Here is a 22,422-nt window from a genome sequence, read left to right on the forward strand (position 1 = left end):
TTTACAATGTTACATGTATATGTGCGCGTCTACGCGCGTGTGTGACAGGGTGAGGTCAGCTGTCCTAAATAGAACACTTCTTAGGCTATAGAGTAAACCGGTATGCAACGAAGCTATACTGTATGAATGGGACAGTTGCACGACAAACTACGGAACAGCAGCTCCCGGTATTCGTTTCGATAACTGGATCCTTTGTTTACATCTGCATAGTACACGAGCTGTAATCGACTGGCAGCGAGGACGAAATGCGGGACGAGCTGCTTGGTCTGCTTATCTCTATTATCAGCAGGATAAAAGAGGCGGCTAAACCGTTAGCTAGCGCGTGTTGATTTAAAGGTAAGGTTTCATTTTTTGCCTCGTTGCAAACCTGCAAGCCCAGGTATTTCTCCAAAAACGTATGCTCCGTTGGGCATGCGAGAAGATGGCTAGTTGTATTGCTAGTTTGCGGCTAGCGCGGGCTAGCTACTAGTAGATATCTGCTAACCAGAATGCAGGTGCGTGTCTAGACTGCGACAGTTAAGCTCAATATGCTGTACATCACCACCACACTTGATAGTGACAATGCACGCAAACAAACAAAAACTAAGGTGGATTTACAGAAATAACGAATTTATTCTTTGCACAATGTCATGATTTTGTAATTTGATTTAAGTTTAGGGCAACCCCCAAACAAACACAGGATGCCTGTGTTCTAACCCCCTGAAAGGCTCATGACTTTGATTTAGTTGTGATTGGTGACAGCATTATCACATGCTGACTGGCGGAGAGAGTCGTCTCTTTCTCTGCCCTTGTCGTCCCTTCATCCCCAGTAACTCAATTACTGTCTTTACAGTTACCCCTCCGTCACATGAACATAACTAAGCTCCATCCGTTGGTCTATTAGGCTGCACTCCTCCTCCTTTTCCTCTTGTGTGGTTTCATCTCTCCATTCGGTCATTCTCCTCTCTGTCCTTCTCTTTTTGGCACTCTTCTTTTCACTGTTAGGTTGTCAACCTTCTGTTATCTTTTTGCTTCTGGAAGCAACCGCCTATAATCAGGTGATGTTTAACAGAAACTGTTATATGGTAGTAATTTGCACTGGTTTTGTCACTTTTCCTCTTACAGATTCCTTTCTTTCATTCCTTACTTTATCCTCTCTTCATCAGGTCGCCATGGGAGCGCTGTTCCGGAGCGAGGAGGTGTGTCTTGTCCAGCTCTTCCTCCAATCCGGGTCAGCCTACAACTGCGTGAGCGAGCTTGGGGAGCTGGGATTGGTGGAATTCAGAGACGTGAGTTTCTCCCCATTTTAGTGGACCTGGAGGGATGGAGGCTGTTGGATGCCTGTTGGCTGGGCAGGACTGCAGAACAGTTATGCTTAGTCAATGAATCCGTTTCATACAAATATGCAGACACCGTGTAGTGTACTCCACTGCAAGGAAGTGACAGCAGAGTACCGTTCACCACTTTCTCTCCCCCCCCTCTCCTTCCCTCTTTCCCCCTCAGCTCAACCCCAACGTGAACTCCTTCCAGAGGAAGTTTGTGAACGAGATCAGGCGCTGTGAAGAGATGGAGAAAACCTTCAGTGAGTTTGCGTTCGCTCTCCATACCACCTTTCATCCATCTCTCTCCTGCTTTTTTTTTCTTCTTCTATCTGTCCCTCCATCTTTTACCCTCCTCTTTTCATTATCTTCTCCTTCCTTTCCCTCTTTTCAAGCCTTCTCTCTCTCTCGCCAAAACCACCATCCTCCCTCCCTCCTCTCCTCCTCTGTTCTCACGCCATCCCTTCCCTCCACCTTCAGCGTTCCTGGAGCAGGAGATTGGCCGATCCCTGACGGTGCCCCTCCCCGCCCCCAGCCCCCTCCCCTCGGCCCCCCAGCCCAGAGAGCTGCTGTCCATCGAGGAGGAGAGCGAGAGGCTGGCTAGGGAACTACGAGAGGTGAGGAGGGCTGTATGTGGAGGATTGAGGCTTATACCGAGTGGGTGATACCATGATACCTTGGGTATCATGTACCAAGTGGCTGATCATGTGTGTGTGAGGTATCGTGTGTGTGTGGGTGTGGTTGAGGTTCCTGCTAAGCGTCTGCGTGTGTGTTTATGTCCGGTGTCTGCCTCTCCAGGTTTCCAGAAACAGAGACAGATTGAGGAGTCAGCTGACCCAGCTCAGCCAATACCGCGGGGTTCTCATCCAGACACACCCGCTCACCGTCTCACAGGTAGGAACTACAATTCCCAGCATGTTCTTAACTCCAAAGCACGGCAACCATCGACCTCTGACCTTAGTGATGAAGCTCCTCCTCTCCTCAGGCTCCTCCCTCTAGTCTGGAGAACTCCACCTTGCTGGACAGCAGACAGGACATCAGGCTCAGGTCTGACACACGCACACACACACACACACACACACACACATGCACACTTCATGGAATAGATCCATAGTTCCTGCATGTATATGAAAGCTGTTCTCTGGATCACAGTTTCGTGGCGGGAGTGGTCCACCCATGGAAGGTGCCGGCGTTCGAGCGGTTGCTATGGCGAGCATGTCGTGGATACATCATTGTTGATTTTCGGGAAATGGAAGAAAGGCTGGAACAGCCAGAGACGGTATGGGGGGACGGATGGATCCAATATTCAATATGCCATGTTTAGGAATCGCATATAGGGCTGACTTCCTGCTTTTCAACCAATCACAGGGCGAGATGGTTCAGTGGACAGTCTTCCTCATCTCCTATTGGGGCGAACAGATTGGTCAGAAAGTCAAGAAGATCTGTGATTGGTGAGTGAAAACTAAGTATAACTACTAGGTTTTGTGGTGGAACCCTGAAAGATTTGTGAGATTTGCGTTGTCATTACTGAATTATTGATCTTATCTTCTTCTTTTCTCTTCCGTCTCCTCCCTCTACTTGGCAGCTTCCACACCCACACGTTTGTGTACCCAGAAGGCACTGCAGAGAGGGGTCACATTCTGAACGGCCTGCAGAGCAGAATAGTGGACATCGGACTGGTGAGAGAGGGACAGAAAAGAAGGGATGAGTGTAAAAGAGAGATGGAGGGAGGTGGAGAGAGGAGAGGGAGTCAAAAAAGCAAGGGGGAGATGGGGGGAGGGAAAGAGAAAGTGTGGGATAGACTAGTATAACTTTTACTATGTTTGATTTGTCTCACGGGCACACCCTCATATGTCACACCCTCATAACGTCCCCTCCCCTCCACCCTTCTCCTCAGGTCCTGACCCAGACAGAGCAGTACATGCAGCAGCTCCTGGCCCGCTGCGTGGCGGCGCTGCCCCAGTGGAAGGTCCGGGTCTCCAAGAGCAAGGCGGTCCAGACGGTGCTGAACCTCTGCAGCCCCTCCGTCACCGACAAGTGTCTGATCGCCGAGGCCTGGTGTCCCGTCAGGAAGCTGCTGCTGCTGCAGAGCGCCCTCATAGAGGGGACGGTGAGAGAGGGGGAGGGAGGGGGGAGGGCAGAGAGAGAGGGAGGGAGGGGGGGGGGGGGCAAAGAGAGAGAGAGAAGGAGGGGGGCAGAGAGAGGAGGAGGGAGGGGGGGCAGAGAGAGGGGGAGGGAGGGAGGAGAGATAGATGTAGGGGGTGCATGGAGAGGAGCGGAGGGAAGGAGGGGGGGGTTGGAGAGAATGGGAGGAATGGAGGGATGGGGCGAGTGATATAAGAGAGAGAAGGATGCAGGGAGGTAAAGGAGAAGGAAGGAAGGAAGGAAGGAAGGAAGGAAGGAAGGAAGGAAATGATAAATGATGGATACATACACACACACATAACATGATTGTGTCATTTCAAATCCTCTCTCCTTCTCTTCCTCCCCCTCTCTCCCTCCCTCCCAGAGGAGGAGTGGCAGTACGGTGGACTCCTTCTACAACCGCCTGCCTCCCCCCTCCTCCCCCCCGACACTCTTCACCACCAACTCCTTCACCTCGGGCTTTCAGAGCATTGTGGACGCGTACGGCATAGCTTGCTACCGTGAGGTCAACCCAGGTAAAACACACACACACACACGCGCAGTCATACCCCAACCTACATGCTGTAACAGTGTGTGTGTGTGTGTGTGTGTGTAGCGGTGTACACCATCATCACCTTCCCCTTCCTGTTTGCGGTGATGTTCGGGGACGTGGGCCATGGTCTGCTGATGACCCTGGCCGCCCTCTGGATGGTGCTGCAGGAGAAGGACCCCAGGATACACACGCACACTAACGAGGTACACAGACTAGGGACGGGCATTCGATTAAATTGTCTTAATTGATCGTCGGGAGAATTAACCAACAATTTTCAGTTAATCATGAACATTTTTATATTAAAATTCACTATTTACAGGCCATATTAAAATGCAATGAAAATAGAAAAAAAACACAGCGTGTTTCCGCATTTAGATCTGTAGCTATTACAAGAAGAACAACTATTTCTGTAGCTCCTAGAAGCGAGTTACAAACACAACTGACTCTCGTTTTTTTTTCCGGCTAATTAACAAAGCTTCATAAAAACCTTTGCCCTCAACAATAAGGGTAGCATATCCATCTCGATGGACTTGCAGATCCGTTGGGTAATTTTCTCTGCTCGTTGTGCATCGCAGCTCCTCCGTGCTAACACCGAGAGCAGGATGCACCGCCACTAACCAGGGTCGGATGTACGTTCTTCAAGTGGTACATCATTTGAGTTGTGGAGGAGTTGTATTTATACTCAGCTTTGCAGTGTTGGCAGTGAACAAAGTCATTTTTAAGTCAGAATGGTCTCACGCTACACTTCGCCGTGACCTCTTCATGTTTACTTTTGAAATACATGGAAACTCGCCAGTAACTGAGTAGGCCTGTGGCGTTTGTTTTCCAAACATTGGCTTCGTTTCGTAAAATGTTTAATTGCTGCCACATAGCGAAATCCATTGCATTCCTTCAAGACTCACACTAGGCAACACAACATGCATTAGTTTTATCGATGAACAAATAATGTCATCAACGAAATTCTTAATGATCGATAATCGATCGTCGATTAATTATGCCCATCCCTAACACAGACACACACCAAGAAAAGAGACTAACACACGCGCAATGAGCCAATTAATACTTTCTCACCCTAAACTAACTCCCCCCCTCCCCTCCAGATGTGGAGGCTGGTGTTTGGGGGCAGGTACCTGGTGCTGCTCATGGGGCTGTTCTCGGTCTACACCGGGGCGATCTACAACGAGTGCTTCAGCAAGGGCCTCTGGATCTTCCCCTCGGGCTGGCGTCTGCAGCCCATGAACTGGAGGTGGACACACACACAGACACAAACACACACAGTCAACATGGACATCCACTGATACACGCTGACACATCTGCAGACACCTATACACACACACCATCCACAAACAGACACACACTTTCTCTCCCTGACTCTGAACTCCTCTCCACAGTGATGAGATTCTGAAGGAGAACCAGTACCTGAGTCTGGACCCCAACATCACTGGTGTGTTCCAGGGTCCCTACCCCTTCGGCATCGACCCGGTACTGTTCTGTTCCCCGGAACTTCAGACTAACGAATCAGATGACAGGTCAGACTTTCCTTGTTCTCTAACGTGTGACCTTTGACCCTTGTAGATCTGGCGTCTGGCCAACAACCACCTGACCTTCCTCAACTCCTACAAGATGAAGATGTCGGTTATCATCGGGGTCATACACATGACCTTTGGAGTGTGCCTCTCGCTCTTCAACTACACGTCAGTCACCTTCTCTCCCTCTGATGTCACCTCCTTCTCCTCCTCACCACCTTCAACAATTAGTCTCGTTAATGCAGTTTGGTCTTTTTCACGTTCCAAAACTCTGTTTTCACTCTTTCGCTCACCCTTTCTCTTTGCTGTGTCTGTTTCTAATCAGCTTTTTCTCTCTACTAACCCCTCCCTCCCTCCCTCCCTCCCTCCCTCCCTCCCTCCCTCCCTCCCTCCCTCCCTCCCTCCCTCCCTCCCTCCCTCCCTCCCTCCCTCCCTCCCTCCCTCCCTCCCTCCCTCCCTCCCTCTCCCTCCCACTCTCTCCCTCCAGTCAGAGGGGCCAGCTCAGCAGTGTGTTCCTGGTCCTGCTACCAGAGCTGGTGTTCATGCTGTGTCTGTTTGGCTACCTGGTCTTCATGGTGGTCTACAAGTGGGTGGTGTTCGGGCCGCACGACTCAGACCGAGCCCCCAGCATCCTCATCCACTTTATAGACATGTTCCTGTTCTCTGCCAACCCCGACAACCCAGCCCTCTACCCTGGACAGGTGACACACTCTCTCTCTCGCTCTCTCTCTCTCTCTCTACACATCCCTCTTCACCTCCCTGTCTCTCTTCACCTCTCTCTCTCTCCACACATCCCTCTTCACCTCCCTGTCTCTCTTCACCTCTCTCTCTCTCTCTCTCTCTCTCTCTCTCTCTCTCTCTCTCTCTCTCTCTCTCTCTCTCTCTCTCTCTCTCTCTCTCTCTCTCTCTCTCTCTCTCTCTCTCTCTCTCTCTCTCTCTCTCTCTCTCTCTCTAGAGCCATCAAACACTCATCAGCTCAGCTACTTTAAAAGTCATTCAATGATTTCTATTACATTGGCGAGAGACACACATGGATGATACACACAGATATTTATAAAGGGTTTATGTAACATTGTTCCACCTCCCCCCTCCTCTTTCCAGCTGATAGCCCAGAGGGTCCTGGTGGTTCTGGCCTTGGCCTCGGTACCAGTGCTGTTGCTAGGGAAACCACTCTACCTCTACTACCACCACAGAAGAAAAGCCAGCCGCAGAGCGGTAAGAGGACGTGTGTGTGTGTGTGCACTCGAGGGAAAAGGAGAAGAAGAAAGAAGAGAGTCTGTGTACAGAAGTGTGTTTGGAGTCTGGCTGAAAATCTAGCATGTGTGAATGATGAAGGACTGCGTGGGTGTGTGCGTGAACACACGGCCTCTGATTTTAACTGTTCCCACATGTCTCAGACTGCTTGCTGGGGCTAGACATGTGCATTTATGACTGTGTGTGTGTGTGTGTGGCTCAGGGAGAAGAGCGCCCTCTGGTGACAGACACCACCTCCATCAACACTTTGCAGGGAGACCTGGAGGAAGGAGAGAGGGGGGAGGAGGAGGAGGTAAGGGGATGGGGGGAGGTGAGGGAAGGGAAGACAGAAAGAGAGAAGTTATGGGAGAGACCTCCAGGCGTGTGTTTAAGCCCTCCCTGTCGTCCAGGTGTTTGACTGTGTGGAGGTGTTCATGCACCAAGCCATCCACACCATAGAGTACTGCCTGGGCTGCATCTCCAACACGGCCTCCTACCTGAGGCTCTGGGCCCTCAGCCTGGCCCACGCACGTGAGTACCACACCCCCACACACACCTGGACGAAACATCACATTGTGCCTTTTCCTCAAGTTCTAGACCTTCAGGACACACACGAACACCTAGACAGAGATCCAAACACATACGTGCCTGTTCCTGAAGTCCCCCCCCCCCCTCTCTCTGACACCTGTGTTGTGGCGTGCAGAGCTGTCGGAGGTGCTGTGGGTGATGGTGATGAGGATCTCCCTGTCGTGGCAGGGCTACGTGGGCTCCGTGGTGCTGGCTGTCATCTTCTCCTGCTTTGCTACGCTCACTGTCTCCATCCTCCTCGTCATGGAGGGCCTGTCTGCCTTCCTGCACGCGCTCAGACTGCACTGGTGGGTGCGAGCGCACGCACACATTCCTCCATGGAGGCTTGGGTTGGTTGTTTTAGCTGTACAGTCCTACACACCGGCTCAGCCTCTCTCTCTCTCTCTATGACGATGGCGTGATGACGTATTCATACAGAGATGCTTTTATGCAGAGCGATGTAGAGGGGACAGGTTTAAACTTACAACCTCTCTTCTCGTCCTCTTTTACCAATGTTCTCAGGGTGGAATTCCAGAACAAGTTCTACAGCGGAACCGGTTACAAGCTCAATCCCTTCTCCTTCAGCTCTGTCCTAAACCCACTGTAGAACATCCAGCCCACTATGGAAGGCTCTGGAACATTCATCCCACTATGGAAGGCTCTGGAGCATTCAGCCCACTATGGAAGCTCTGGAACATTCATCCCACTATGGAAGGCTCTGGAACATTCAGCCCACTATGGAAGGCTCTGGAACATTCAGCCCAATTCAGAATCTTCTAGGGTTACATGTCTGTACTGTGGACCTCGCTTTGCAACCGATTGGAGAAGACCAGAGAGGAGGAGCCTTAAATCCTCTCCTCCAATGAGCTTTGGAGAAGAGAACAAGGAAAATAAAACTAGATTCATCCAGTGTTTCTAAGATGAAGATGTAACATATTTAGCTTAATATATGCTAGCATTGTTATTTTTTAACTTCATTTATGACTTTCTTAAAGCTCCATTATGAAGAAAGTAGCTCTTGTACATAATATTTAGATTGGTTTGCTCAGGAAGAGGTTTGGAGTTTCTGGGAAGCCAAGGAGAGTTTGGGAAGTACCTGTCCCAGGTTGCACTGGGGCAGTTTAATAATGAACAAACAATAAAGACTTGTTTTATACCTATCATGCTAACTGACATTGTCATCAATTCACACATTTTTCATTTCTAGATTTTTTTTTTTTTTTTTATTCTGTATTTTTTTCCTTGTAAAAAACAAAACAAGAACAAAAATAAGAATGGGGAAACTACTATTGGTGTAAGAAACGAGTCAGTGATTGCAAGGCCACAGCCCCCAACCCTGCCCTGAACACAAGGAATCACCCAGAAACACCCAGTCCTCCTCAACACAAGGATGAACCACTAACCCTGAACACACGCACAGGAGAAACCATGACAGGACTCCAGCAGAATATGACCTAGGAGAGGCTAATGTGATACAGTACAGTTCAGGTGACTAAACAGTCAGGTGACTAGACAGGCTAGTCTGAATTTTAGAGGGCAGAAGGAAAACAGCAGTAAAAGAAAAAGGGAGGGGGGGGGAGAGAGAAAAAAGATGTAAGAACAGAGTACATAAAGATGAAGCATTAATGACATTCAGAGCTGAAACGGGGGTGGGGGGGGATGTTTGGAATCCATTTAGCACTCGTCTTTGACATGTTCCTGAGTGCGTTGCAGAAATCCCTCCATCCTTGCTCTGATGCCCCTGCATGATACCCTGTCTAGGCTCTAGGGACCCCCCCCTTCCTGCCCTAGAAACCCCCCCCCCCCTTTCCTGCCCTAGAAACCCCCCCCCTTTCCTGCCTTAGGAACCCCCCCCCCTTCCTGCCCTAGGAACCCCCCCCCCACCCCCTCCGTTCTATTTTGCTATCCATCCTTCCGGTCTCACTTAGTTTATTCTTAGCAGGGTGAATGTCCTCCTGGCTGCTCCTCTCTTGTCGTGTCCCAGTTGAAAGAGCTGATTTGCTTTCTGTTTCAGATGGAGAAGAGAGGAGTTGCTCATGTGTGTGTGTCTCCCTCCTCTGTCTCTGGGCTTCCTGCCAGTCTTCACAGGTCAGAAGACAAGACAAGGGCTTGGGGGGGGGGGGGGTTCAGGGAGGAGGGTGCTGTCGCTCTCTCCTCTAGGAGATCTTCTGGATGAGCTTGTCCTCGGTCATGCAGTAGAGGGCGCTGTGGGCCAGGTCTGAGATGAAGGCGTCGCAGGCCCTGCGGCTGACGCCGTGGCAACCCCTCAGGTCCAGCAGCGTCAGGCTGCACGCACGCTTCAGGTACGACACGCACACGTCCGTCAGCCTGGTGCACCCTGGGACAAGGAAGAGAACGGGGGGGGGGGCGTTTCCTTGATTTAACTACATACATTTATATGATATTATTTATATAAACATTTACAATGCAAAAACACATGTTTATAACTGCTAAATACTACGCATATTAGATAACACATGGTTGCAGGTTGACAGAAGGACGGGCGTGTTGGCGTGCGCCCGGCGGAGCGTGCGTACCGGTGAGGGTGATGTGCGTGAGCGTGTTGCGCGTGTGCGAGCCTGAGGAGGTGAGCAGGCAGATGGACTGGTCGCTGATGTCCCGGCAGTGGGCCAGGTCCAGACGCTCCAGCTGGGGCATGTGGCGCAGCAGCAGGCGCAGCGTGGCGTCGCCGATCTCCAGCCCGGACACGCGCAGCTCCACCATGCCCCGCAGACGACTACGAGACTCAGAACCTAAGGGGGGGAGGGGGGGGCACACACACAGTCAGTCACTTCCCTGGACGAGACCTACACTGTACGTTTCAGTCTGCAACAAGACACAAGTCTTGCTGCCTAGAAACAGACAGGAGTGAAACACGTGAACACACACACGCTCTCTCTCACACACACACACACACACGCTTACCAGGTGGCGTGAGCAGGTCTCGTATCTGGGCGTCCTTGACCCCCTCGGCCCAGCGCAGGTCCAGCAGCCGCAGGCAGGGCAGGCTGGGGGTCACCAGGGCTGCCAGGCTCCACCAGGAGCAGCCTGCCAGCAGCAGTTCCCTCAGACCTGGGGGGGGGGGGGGGGGGGGGGGGGGGGGGCAGGGCAGAGTGAGGCTGGGGGGGCAGGGAGGAGTGAGGCTGGGGGGGTGAGGCTGGGGGGGTGAGGCTGGGGGGGCAGGGCGGAGTAAGGCTGGGGGGGTGAGGCTCGGGGGTTGATGGAGTGGAAGGGCATGTATGCGGTACATTCTACCGTGTGTATTCGGTTGTGTGTAGATGTAGTGGAAGTATGGAGCTATTTTTGTGCAGTTTTTGAGTGTTTGAGCGTGCGCGTGTGTGTGTGTGTTACCGGGCAGGCGGTGCACGATGCGGCCGAGCTGCTTCTTGGACAGCGGCGTCCAGGACAGGTCCAGGGAGACGGGCTGGCGCTTGATGATGCCTGCCACCGCCTGGTCCGTCAGCGGTCGGCAGCGACTCACGTCAAGGTGACTCCACAGACGCTTGTCACAACTCCTACAGGAGAGGGGGAGAGAGGAAGGAGCAGGGGGGGGGGAGAGGGTGAGAGACAGTGGAGAAGAAAACACAAAAAAGCAGTTGAGTGAAGGTAGGAGTAGGGCTGGACAATATATTAAATATTAGCGATAATATCGCAATAATTTGACAATATATATATATATATTTTTTTTTGTTCTATCTAAATAGTTTTTGTTGTTTTTTAATGGAGGCAAAATAAAATCGTGTTTTTTTATTATTTAAATGCAAATCCATGTATAACATGTCGAGTTATATATAGAATATCGGACACATTTTGAAAATATCGAGATATCATTTTTTTTTTCTTCGATATTGCCCAGCCCTAGGTAGGAGCAAAAAAAAAAAATTTCGGTAGGTAGATAGAGTTTAAACTAATGCCCATCACTTATGTATTGAAATGGTGTGTGAGTGACTCACCACTTGTACCAGGCTTTGCAGACGGTCATACAGGCTGACAGCTCCCTGCGGTCCAGGTAGCGGAACACAGAGACCCACACCTCCTTCTCCCCCCCTCCCTCGTTACCCACATCCTTGAAGGAGGGCAGCGACAGGAGGGAGGGAGGAGAGAGAGAGGAGGAGGCCTGGGGCGGGGTGGGGGAGGCGGAGGAGTGGGAGGAGGAGGAGGACGGCGACGCCGTGTCCCGCTCCCCGTCGCTGTGGGGGTTTCCGCGGTGACGCGGGGGCCGGCCCACCCCCCGGGGCGGGGCCAGGCCGTTGCCAGGGGCGACCAGCGCCCCGTTCTTGTGGCGGGTCTTGTGGAGCGTCTTGCGCTGGACGAAGCCCGGAGGCGTCCTGGTTGCCATGGCGGCCTCCAGCTTGGGCAGGATGGAGGCGGAGCTTCGCTTAGCCCTCGGGGGCCGCTGCAGGGTCACGGTCAGGTATGAGCCGCTCAGGAGGTCGTCGTTCAGGTCGGACACCAGCAGCACGGGAGGCTCCGGCTCAGAGTCCCAGCGGCCCTCCTCGTCCTCATCCTCCTCCTCCTCCTCGTCCTCCAGGCCCTCCAGCTCTTCCTCGTCCTCGCCTTCAAAGTCCCGCCCCTCGCTGTCGTCCTCGTCCTCCTCGTCGTCGTCCTCCTCGTCGTCTGTCCGTCTCCGTCGCCGGCGGCGATGCCGGTGGTCTTTGTCCAGCCGCACCGCGGCGTGGCGGTGGTCCTCCTCGCTGTCGTCATCGTCGTCGTCGTCATCGTCATCATCATCGTCGTCGTCATCGTCCGACTCTTCTGATTCGTCCCTGCGCCTCTGCATCCTGGCCCCGCCCCGTAGCCTCACCCCCCGCCCCCGCCTCCCCTCGCCCCGCCCACCCAGGCCCCTCCTCATCTTCAGGCCGGGGTTAGGGGCAACTCCGCCTCCTCTGGACCCGCGGTGGGAGGAGCCTCCGCGCCACATGCCCCGCCTACTCGCCCCGTAGCCCCGCCGGGAGGCCCCGCCCCCTCCTCGGGGGTGGACGGCCATCTTCCTGCGGTGGCCCTCGCCCCCTTCCGAGTCGTCGTCGTCGCTGGCCGAGTCGTCGTCCTCCCGGCTGTGGCGGTGGCGCCGGTAGATCTTGGCGATGCGAGCGTCCAGGAGGGTGGACGACTTCCGCTTCTGGGAAGGAGGCAGGAGAAGAGGAGAAATGAGAGGAGGGAGGAGAAATGAGAGGAGGCAGGAGAAGAGGCAGGAGAAATGAGAGGAGGCAGGAGAGGAGGGAGGAGGAATGAGAGGAGGCGGAAGAGGAAGGAGGAGGCAAGAGAGGAGGGAGGAGGAATGAGAGGAGGCAGGAGAGGAGGAATGAGGAGGTGGGGGAGGGGGGTGGGGAGGGAAATCAACGGAGGGAGGGAAGAAAGGCAGGTGTGTGACAGGGTGAGGTGTGTTCCAGACACACAGCTACTTACAGCAGGCAGCAGTTTGCTCTTCTCTCCTTTAACCTGGAAGAAAACACACACACCATCACCACCAGAAACAGTCTGCACTTCCTACACACACACACCAAGACCACAGTGACAGCATGGAGAAGCCTCCCCTCTCTCATCTCCTCCCATCTCTTCCTCGCTCTCTCCTTCCTCTCCCACACATCCCATGCAGGGGGCTGAGGGGAAAGGGCTAGACGGGTCCGGGACCTGTTCCAATACTCTACAAATGCACCCTTCCTTCGTTTCTCCCCTCTAGACAGTGAGGTAGTTTAGTCCCAGGAAGGAAGATGCATTTTCAGTTGTGGATACAGACAGACCCCATCCAGAGAGGCCTTGTGCTCTGAAGCCGCAGGCATCAATGTAGGAGGACAGGATGGAAGCTCCACCCTGCTAAGGCCTGTTCCAGCCTGGCTGGACTGTCCGCCACCTTGTTCACACCCATCTGATCCCCTCAGATCTACCCAGAGGTAGTGGATCCCTGATCCTGCCCCTCCCCTCCCCTCGTCAGACAGAGCAGCGATGGGCGTGGCAGGCGGGTGGCGCGGGATGATGATGTAACGACGGGAGGCGGCAGCAGTAGGCGGAGCCTCTCACCCTCTTGCTGTGAGGCGTCATGGAGGCCCGCAGTAGCAGCCCCTGGCAGCCGGGGGGCGCCACCACCAGCCCCAGGCCTGAGGCGGCCCCCAGCCCCAACCCCAGTCTCAGGCCCAGCCCCGGCCCCAGCGAGGGCCCCTGGCCCTGGGACAGAGTCTGGGGGAGGGGGGGGTCCGCACCCGGAGACCCACCACTGTCATCATCACTGCCCGACGACTGACGCACACATACACGCACACACACCACAGGGAAAGAACCAGCTCTGTTAGCCCATAGCTCCACCATGCATAGGTGTGTGTGTGTGTGGTGTGTGCGTGTTTGAGTGCGTCTATCTATAAGCAATAGCGAGTGTGCTTGGGTGTGTGTGTGTGTGTGCATGCGTACGTTAGTGTTTGTGTGTTTTTTTCAGGCACGTTAGTATGTGTGTCTATGTGTGTGTGTGTGTGTGTGTGTGTGTGTTCTACCTCCACGTCTGTGATTCCCTGCACACACTTGGGACACTCCCAGCAGCTCGGCAGGTCCTTGTTCACCACCCCTTCTCCTGAGATCTGGAGACAGAGAGACACAGAGAGAGACACAGAGAGACAGACAGAGAGAGAGACACAGAGAGAGACAGAGAGAGAGACACACAGAGAGAGAGACAGAGAGAGAGACACACACAGAGAGAGACAGAGAGAGAGATAGAGGATTGGGAGTGATAGGACAGGTAAAACATGAAAATGTGCATCTTGTGGGCTTCTTCTCAGAAACGTGTGTGTGTGTGTGTGTGTGTGATGTACCGTGATGCAGCCAGGGTGGGCTATCTGGGCACAGTTGGAACACTCCATGAGAGTGAGAGAGAAGACAGGTCTGCCTCGCTCCTCCTGGTTCCCTTCTCCACACACCTCACACACTGCAGACAGGGGCAGGCCAGGCTGGGGACACACAGGACAGTTAGACACACACACACACACCTGCCCGGAGCTCAAACACATACACACGGTCATTTGGAGGAGAGAATTTCAGCCCCACAGTCACTTCCTCTAAGTTTCGATGTGAGGGGCACCCAAAACACACACAGTTGCACTCACACACACACACAGTTGCCCTCACACACAGTTGCACTCACACACACACACACAGTTGCACTCACACACACACACACAGTTGTGGTCACACACACACAGTTGCACTCACAGCCAGACACTGTCTCAGTACGCAGGTCTGCTTCAGCTTCCCTGGTCCTCCAAACTTCTTCATGTCTCGACAGAAGTTGCAGTCTCCACACTCTGTCCTCACACAGGCCTCACACCGCTTACACCTGCAACACACACACACACGTTCACACCCTGTTTCAGAGCAGTGAAAGCAGAGATGGTGTGGATGTACAGCGTCATCGTCATCTCACACACACACACACCTGACGCGCCGACGGCGCAGCACCGACATGGAGGAGGCGGGCTTCTGGGGTCGAGGGGTCACGGGCGTGGTGGCCAGTTTGGGCCGGACCACCGGGGGAGGGGGGGGTGGGGGCTGGTACCAGGATGGCTGAGGAGGGGGGAAGAGAGAAAGGTAAAAATCATTATCCTTTTGAGGTTGGTAATTTGGCAGAGGGGGTGGAGGCGAAAGGAATTAATACATGAAAACCATGATCTTGTTAATAATTGAGGTCATGGAGCTAGAAGTCCCTGAAGCCTCCATATGTGAGAGTATGGTTGTGATGGCAGTGGTTCTCACCCTCTTGGGCCACTGGACGATGGGCGTGCCTGTGTAGGACAGCTTGGGGACGTCGCTGGCATGTTCCTTTAGCAGGGTCTGGAGATCACGCACACAGTTACACACACACACGTTCTTATCCTAGAAGATGCCCGTGAGATGCACATTCTCATCTTTTTCCTTCTACCACCCCCACTCCCCCTCCTACCCTGATGTGGTGCAGCAGGGCGGGGGCGTTGTGGATGCCTGCAGGGACACACTGCTTGTGTGCCGGCAGAGACTCCAGCTTCCCCAGCAGGTTCCACAGCCCCTCCAGCTCAAACGGCGTCAGGTGAACTTTGACCCCGGGCTTGGGGCGAGCGGCAGCCTCTTCCTCGTGATCCTCCTCCTCTTCCTCCTTGGTGTGGCCGTTCACCGACTCGCTGGAGCAGGACTCTCTCTTCAGACCTGGAGGGAGGGACAGAGACAGGGAGGGACAGAGGGATAGACAGAGGGAGGGACAGAGGGAGGGAGAGACAGAGGGAGAGACAGAGGGAGGGACAGAGGGAGGGAGAGACAAAGGGAGGGAGGGAGAGACAGAGGGAGGGAGGGAGGGAGGGACAGAGGGAGGGAGAGACAGAGGGAGGGAGAGACAGAGGGAGGGAGAGACAGAGGGAGGGAGAGAGAGGGAGGGAGGGACAGAGGGAGGGAGAGACAGAGGGAGTTCATAATACAAAAGTCCCAACAGAATGTACTAGTTGTGTATTGGTCTCTAAATGATAAGTCTTGCAAGTGACGATGTAATGTAATACACAGACAGTGTGTGTGTGTGTGTGTGTTACTGACCGATGCCTAGGGAGTGTTTCTGGAACTCTGGGGTGAGGTAGGAGGTGTTGGTCAGGCTGAACAGGTACCTCTCCAACACATACCAGCACATCTCAAAGTAGAACGGGTAGCGAAACTTAGACGGTACCTGGAGACCACAGATATAGAAAGATCTAGACCAACTGACCCAAACAGACAGTTGACCCACTTGTGTCTACTGGAGCATAGAGGTATAGATATGTAGAGCAGCCATTTCCGGCTTTCCCACTTTGCCGCCCACTTGCATAGCTCAAATATGTTAGCGGACCCCCAACACATCCGTTCACTTAATTGGCGCTTATCACACGTTCAACACCACCACAGCGATCAAAGAAGACAAAGTGTCCATCAGCGCCACAGTAAACACCCATTATAGAGAGGCAACCTGCGTAACTACCATGGCAACAGGCCAGGTCTAGAGCTGCCGACTTTAAATAATAACAACAACAGGTCGTTAACCCTTAGATATTGCTCTCTTATTAACACAGCTCTTGTATATGTGCAGAGACCCAGACAGTGGACCCAGACAGTGGACCCAGACAGTGGACCCAGACAGTGGACCCACCCGTGTCCTGTCCTCGATGCTGCTGATGTTGAGCTGCATGGGGATGTTGAAGCTGTGGAGGAAGTTCCCCCCAAACACCAGGGTGTCTACTGGGGTGTAGACGGCATGGATCCAGCCTGACACACACACACACACCAGGATTTTAATACACACACCACAGTACTAACTAAATAAGTGTGTGCGTAGCTGTGTTTGTAGAGTGTGTGTGTGTGTGTGTGTGGTAGCTACCTGAGGGTATTATGAAGGTGTATCCCTGCTTCAGCTCGATCCTCTGGCAGTCTGTCGCCTTGTCTCCTAGGAACATGTCTCCCTGTTTCCCTGACAACACCCAGTTTTCATAGAGCTCCAGGTTCTGAGGCGTGGGCGGGATCAGCCAGAACACCTGACCCACAGGGGGAGCACCCAGAGAGCCCACACCACCAGTCATTGGCTGGACTACAATGTCAATCACTCTGAATTTTCAAGTCTAAATGATGGTGATTTCCTCTGCTTACTAAAATGACATCACGTTACCCATCACCCAACCAGTCGCCGCCCTGATGCATTGTGGGGGATGTAGTTCTCACCTTGCCTCCCCTCAGAATGTGGTACCAGACTGAGGTACCTCCAAAGTCGATGTGGAAGTCTGTGAAGCAGCCCTGCACACTCATCAGACAGTACCTGGAGGAGGAGGAGGGGGGGAGGGGGGAGGAAGGAGACACAAAGATTAAACCACTTTGTGAATCTAGTGGGTGCTCTCAGAGTGTGTGGTCAGATAGTGGGTGTGGTTGCGGGGATGGAGGGCTCACTTCTGGACTTTGGGGTACTGCATGTCTGTGATGGAGTTGGTGGAGTCTCTCTGCCTCTCCTTCAGGTGACGGGGCCACATGTTGTCCACCCAGTCGATCAGGTCCACCTGCCGGGACACACGAGACTAGCTGCTCGTCCCACCGTTTCCTCACTGTGTGCGTGCATGTGTGTGTGTGTGTATGCATGCGTGCTAGTGTATGTGTGTGCTAGTGTGTGTGTGTGCTAGTGTATGTGTGTGTCTCACCGAGGCGGGCCTCTTGACCAGGTTCTCCAGCTTGGTGTGGCTGAACTCCAGGCTGATGACGTTGTACAGCTTGTCTCTCTGCGAGGGCGGAGTCTCGTAGTAGCGCCTCCACTGGGCCATGGACATCTCGATGCCCTTCTGGGTGCTGACGTCCATCACGTCTATCATACGCCTGCTGCCTGGGAGGGGGGGCAGGGACAAGAGGAAAGGAAAAGGATGACTTTGGGTAACAAGTGCTCAAGGTATGCATGTATGTTTACATACAAAGGTGCTGTCTTCTACACACAGTACATTAAAGCCCCTGTAGGACGAGGGGGAATGATCACAAGCCACCTTACCAACATATATCTTGACGTCGTTCACACTGAAGTCTGGATCAGGCATCCTGGACAGAGAGGGAAGAACACAAGCAGGTCACAGCTCCCTCCTGCTGAGAACACCTGCTCTGCATACAGGTGTGCTGTACCTGGCTTCACACAGGATAGCAGAGCCCCAGGGAGAGAGGATGGAGGAGAAGATACAGAAGAGGGGGAGGAGAAGATGATGGAGAGGAGACCTACTTGATTCCCAGACCATCAGGCTTCTCAAAGATGATGGGATCCCTCAGTCCACCTCTCTGGATGTACTCAAACGTCAGGTCTGCGCACACACACACGCACACACACAGATGAAACACTGTCGTTGAGGTCCACTCTGAGACCATGCCGTGGGCTGGGACTCACCTTTGCCCTCCATGCGTTTAACCCTGTCTGAGCTGAAGCGGCTGCTGCTCAGCTTCTCCTCCAGGTCGAACGTCCTCTTCCCATCGATCTCCTCGTCCGAGATCCCGTCGTCGTGGTAACGACGCCGTGTCCCTGACCGCTGAGGGACGAGGAGGAGGAGAGGAAGAAGGGTCGGGGGGGGGCGAGGGAGAACAGAAAGTGGGGGTTTATTTTGACTGTCAATGACAATAAACAGCTCTTTAAATGACTGTGTTTGGAAACCAATACTTGACTGCAACATATAATACGTTTATTACACTGTTTACTTCATTAGTAAATTAATTCAATAGGCTATTGTTAGGTGTATGTAGTAATCTCTCACACACACACAACAGGGTCTCTCTCCTCCCTCTCCCTAGATATATACCTACTCTGCTGCTAATACAATGTATAACCACCGTGATAGAGACACACACAAATTCTCGGGCTACATCTTCAGTGCATACACCTACCCATGGCCCTGCAAGTCCCCTCCTTCAATACATGGAGTTTAAAAAGGGGATGAAAGAGAGGAGGAGGGGATTGGATTTAAATAAAAGGCCACTCTCCGCTCCCTCTGGCCCCTGGGCACAACAGATGAACAGGGGATAATCCCTCCCTCTTCTGAGCCCTGTAACCCTGACGTAACCCAACCCCCCCCCCAATCTTACCCCCCCCCTCTCAACTCTCCTTCTCTCCATCTGCCCAGCCAGGACCTCTGATATACCCCAGTCCCTCACGACAGGGAACTTCACAGAAGTAGCCGGAGATGAAAACAAGACAGGCAACAAGCCTGCTTTCTGTCTGTCACCCATTGGGACGAGAACAAGTTCATGGTGGGCTTTAAGCGGTTCACGACCAAAAGCCATTTTGATTGCAGGTATCCATGGTTACACCTCTGAGATCACTGTGCACTGTATATGGACACGGATATTGGTTTCAACGAGTTGCCATGGCGACACACTGACCCAAGGGAGGGGGCTGGGGGGGATGCTGACAGGCAACCATCGACATTTGAAAATGACCAAATGATATGAACGAACCGGAGTCTCAATCAAACACACACACAGTGCCTTCTTACTCAACCACACAATAACACAACCACCTACGTGCCACAGTTTGAGACCATTGAGCGGAGCTCCATCACATCCATGCATATCCACTTAAGTGTTGGATCATCTGGCCCTCACCTCAGGGTAAGAGGAAGTGATGCGTTGTTTACAATCTACCAGACCAGCCACTGCAGAGATGAGGTTGAGTACGCCATGTAAGAAACACACAGGCATTGTACTATAGGACCTACACCACTCCCCGTAACCCTAGACCTGGTTATGCTAGAACTAGCTCAGATTCCAGAGCTTTGTTTGCAATGCGACGGGTGGAGAGACATGAGAAACAGACGGAGAAAGAGGATGGAGGCACAGTGAAAAAGCAGGGTAGAGAAAAAGACTGAGGGGAGGACGAGGGAGCGAAAGAGAGGGAGAAAGAAAGAACCGGGTGGGGTGGGGGGGAAGAGAGAAAGACAGAAAAAGACGCAAAGTGTGAGCGTGCTGTTGCAGTGCAGCCATGGTGCGACAAGCCAGTCTGAGGTGTCCTCTGCTGGGCTCCAGGCCAGCGTGTAGAGGACGCAGTGACAAAGCCATGCAGCATCCACCTCCGCAGCACCCACACCCGGACCCCTATCTGCACCCTACGGCTGCTACAGTTCACTACACCACCACAATATGATGTGTCTGGAACTGGAACAGACAAACACACCATCAAACCACGGGAAGCCCTTTTTCAAGCCAAGGTAGAGAGAGAGAATAGAACGGGTGTTAAATCTGTCTCTCGCTCTCTCTCTCTCTCTCTCTCTCTCTCTCCAGCAGTCTGCTGTTCTCCCTTTCCTTTCCCCACTTCTCTCCTTTTGCCTGCAGCTGAAGCGCTCCATCCTGGGGGAGGAGGAGAGAGAGACACTACACACCTCGCACCTTCAGAGTCACCATTACATCCCCCCTCCAACGCCGCTTCCCTTCTTTGTCCGTCTTCTCCCAACTCCGCTCCTCCTCCCACATCCCTCCATCGCCTGGCTGCAGCACAAACTCTCCTCCGCTCTCCATCCTCCCCTCTCCTCTTCTCTTTCGGAAGGATGAAAGATCAAGTCGTCTGTCCTTCTCTGTCTTTCTCTGGCCTCCGCAGTCCCTCCCTCCCTCCTGTGTTTCCGCATCTCGGTTCACATGCTCACCCAATCAGCCAATCCCATCACATTGCGCTTCTTGCACATCCTACAAAACATCTTTACACACACACCTTGACTCCATTCAGTCTCTTTACATTTCCCTCCCGTTCTCATTACTCGTGCAAATAAAGAATTTGGCAATACATGCAATTTCACAGTATGTGAAATGCTTCACAGCACGACACTCATACAAACGTCATCTCAGCGGTGAACCACTCGTCGTGACAATGCGTGCCTAAAACCAAGATTGTGTTACACACTACCTTGGGGCAGCTCTTACCAGTCGTTTGCTATATCGTGGACGTGAATCCTCCATTCTCAATGCGTGGAAGAGCCTAACGTATTTCAGTTACTGTTAGTTCAATTTATAACGTTATACTTGTATCCTGAGGGCTGAGGTTGATCTCAACTGCGCTTACTATCACAGCGCCAAGTCAAAAGCATTTTAGATCGCCTAACTAAACTAAAATACACTTTATTGTCTTGCAGAATATTTTAAAAAATATATAATAATTAAAGTCACTGAGAAACATTTGAGACAATAAAAAATTCAAAGATGCAGTTCAGAAGCCAGGATTCTGTCAGTGTCAACGATATAAGGAGATGGCTTGTAGTCCCATCCTACACATTAGCTAGACTAGCTATCCCCCATTAAAGGTTAGCACCATTGTAAAGCTGCCAAAGCATAAAACCGTCAACATATTTTCACCAGTGTTTATCAGCGAAAGGTGCTCACTTTCGCTACGTAAAAAAAAAAAACGAATAAAAAAGCTTTGGCTAGATAATCAAATAGTCCGCAAGCTAAATTAGCTGGTATTCAATACAATCTGGATTGTGCACGAGCACAAAAAGGTCCAAGTTTAAATACCGTACGTTACGTTAGTGAACTATCTATGCTAGCTATTTTCAACAAAGTCCGCGTTTAGAATTCATAAAAATGCCACAACTTCAAAGTATTTAGAATAAAAAGCGGGTGGTGATTATCGTCCAAAATAGCGTTGCTGTTTACATTAAATCCGATAAAGTTGATATGGTGGAGAAACCAGCGCCATTTTCCTACCCCAAAACACAACTACAATTATTTAAGCCCCGCCCAGAAATATTTGTTCCTCCAATGGCAATAAAGCCGGCTAGAAACCTATTGGCCTAAGTGCGTGCCACTCTACAACAATAGGTACCCACGTTTTCGATACATAAAGCAGCCTGCGGTGGCTGGAAAGAACGGAGTTTGAACAACAGTTCGGCATTTACAAAAACAAGTACACATTTCCTCCTTAAATCGGTTGGATACCTTTCTTAAACTATGTTTCTACATATATAACCCTGGTGTCTCAAAGCTGGATGTACATATTTAACAACCCAAACTCCAAATACACGTCAAACAGTACTCCGCCCTCGCTTTTCACGCAATTTGACAAAACATTGGCGTACAAAACGGGTGAACCAAATCGTCAAACAAACTAAAATCTCATTGGTCAATATGTTACGACTATCTTGAAAATAGAATTATAATTGGTCAGCATGTCGATTTCAGCCAATGACTTGCCACATCATTCAGTGGCATCGTGTAAATCGACTCAATTTCCTCATCGAAACTATAAACTTATGTTAGATAGAAACAGCATAAATTAAAATGAACGCACCACCATTGTTGATCAAAATGGGTCACTTGTTCTCACTAAACCCAATCCGTACAGCGTGTCTTCTTTCCTTTGCTGTGTCTAGACTCCCGAAGCCTGGCATTGCTGACACACGTTTAGCGGACAGCTCTCGGTGTGGTGAAGATATCCCGCCCACAAATGGTGGCGAACAATCCGGAAGCTGCAGCCTGTTGGTTGACGAAGTCGCCAGGACTACAGGGATTGGTGGAATTGGCCTGCCAGTTAGAAAAGCTCCGACTGCGATAGTAGCAGGCTAAAGCACGTTTCCTTTTCCTTCTTACCCATTCTTTCCTTTTCAACCTGCAGCGTTTATTTTATGGTCATACTTGTAGTGGTAATATTATTTGT

At 52.1% G+C, this 22,422-nt stretch overlaps 2 protein-coding genes and 2 long non-coding RNA genes across 8 annotated transcripts; 1 reads left to right on the forward strand and 3 right to left on the reverse strand.

The window, feature by feature from the left end:
• Window positions 1-40: 40 nt before the first annotated feature.
• Window positions 41-7,961, forward strand: tcirg1a (T cell immune regulator 1, ATPase H+ transporting V0 subunit a3a). 2 transcript variants are annotated; one of them, XM_084687763.1, is made up of 21 exons: window positions 41-336; window positions 1,146-1,268; window positions 1,483-1,561; window positions 1,779-1,915; window positions 2,097-2,192; window positions 2,284-2,345; window positions 2,451-2,577; window positions 2,667-2,749; window positions 2,884-2,977; window positions 3,196-3,408; window positions 3,808-3,958; window positions 4,039-4,178; window positions 5,076-5,221; window positions 5,367-5,457; window positions 5,551-5,669; window positions 5,989-6,202; window positions 6,603-6,716; window positions 6,958-7,047; window positions 7,145-7,265; window positions 7,438-7,609; window positions 7,824-7,961. In XM_084687763.1, the coding sequence occupies exons 2-21, from the start codon at window positions 1,152-1,154 to the stop codon at window positions 7,906-7,908; spliced, it is 2,451 nt and encodes an 816-aa protein (XP_084543889.1). In that variant the 5' UTR covers window positions 41-336; window positions 1,146-1,151; the 3' UTR covers window positions 7,909-7,961. The 2 variants fall into 2 exon arrangements, with proteins under 2 accessions (XP_084543889.1, XP_084543888.1); XM_084687762.1 differs by lacking the exon at window positions 7,824-7,961 and having other exon boundaries at window positions 7,438-7,745.
• On the reverse strand, window positions 591-1,836 carry LOC146236889 (uncharacterized). Its single transcript, XR_014741025.1, has 2 exons — window positions 1,127-1,836; window positions 591-1,027 (listed from the first exon to the last, which is right to left on the reverse strand). It is a non-coding gene; the product is annotated as an uncharacterized LOC146236889 (long non-coding RNA).
• On the reverse strand, window positions 2,570-5,556 carry LOC146236890 (uncharacterized). The gene is made up of 6 exons (XR_014741024.1): window positions 5,395-5,556; window positions 5,106-5,215; window positions 4,058-4,979; window positions 3,204-3,381; window positions 2,827-2,974; window positions 2,570-2,701 (listed from the first exon to the last, which is right to left on the reverse strand). It is a non-coding gene; the product is annotated as an uncharacterized LOC146236890 (long non-coding RNA).
• A 533-nt stretch (window positions 7,962-8,494) lies between the features above and the next one.
• Window positions 8,495-22,417, reverse strand: kdm2aa (lysine (K)-specific demethylase 2Aa). Of its 4 annotated transcripts, XM_084687753.1 has the most exons (24): window positions 20,166-20,633; window positions 18,178-18,316; window positions 18,016-18,094; window positions 17,794-17,840; window positions 17,456-17,634; window positions 17,211-17,317; window positions 16,989-17,082; window positions 16,651-16,804; window positions 16,423-16,538; window positions 15,840-15,966; window positions 15,223-15,461; window positions 15,036-15,113; window positions 14,719-14,846; window positions 14,496-14,619; window positions 14,099-14,233; window positions 13,784-13,867; window positions 13,320-13,535; window positions 12,708-12,740; window positions 11,255-12,420; window positions 10,653-10,816; window positions 10,227-10,373; window positions 9,839-10,054; window positions 9,226-9,639; window positions 8,495-8,823 (listed from the first exon to the last, which is right to left on the reverse strand). In XM_084687753.1, the coding sequence occupies exons 1-23, from the start codon at window positions 20,292-20,294 to the stop codon at window positions 9,458-9,460; spliced, it is 4,083 nt and encodes a 1,360-aa protein (XP_084543879.1). In that variant the 5' UTR covers window positions 20,295-20,633; the 3' UTR covers window positions 8,495-8,823; window positions 9,226-9,457. The 4 variants fall into 4 exon arrangements, with proteins under 4 accessions (XP_084543879.1, XP_084543878.1, XP_084543877.1 ...); XM_084687752.1 differs by lacking the exons at window positions 13,320-13,535; window positions 20,166-20,633 and adding an exon at window positions 22,057-22,417; XM_084687751.1 differs by lacking the exons at window positions 13,320-13,535; window positions 20,166-20,633 and adding an exon at window positions 20,694-21,504.
• Window positions 22,418-22,422: the final 5 nt, after the last annotated feature.

Source organism: Hypomesus nipponensis, chromosome 22 (assembly GCF_054491055.1).
Source record: "Hypomesus nipponensis isolate SF chromosome 22, ASM5449105v1, whole genome shotgun sequence".
In the NCBI taxonomy this organism is placed as follows: Eukaryota; Metazoa; Chordata; class Actinopteri; order Osmeriformes; family Osmeridae; genus Hypomesus; species Hypomesus nipponensis.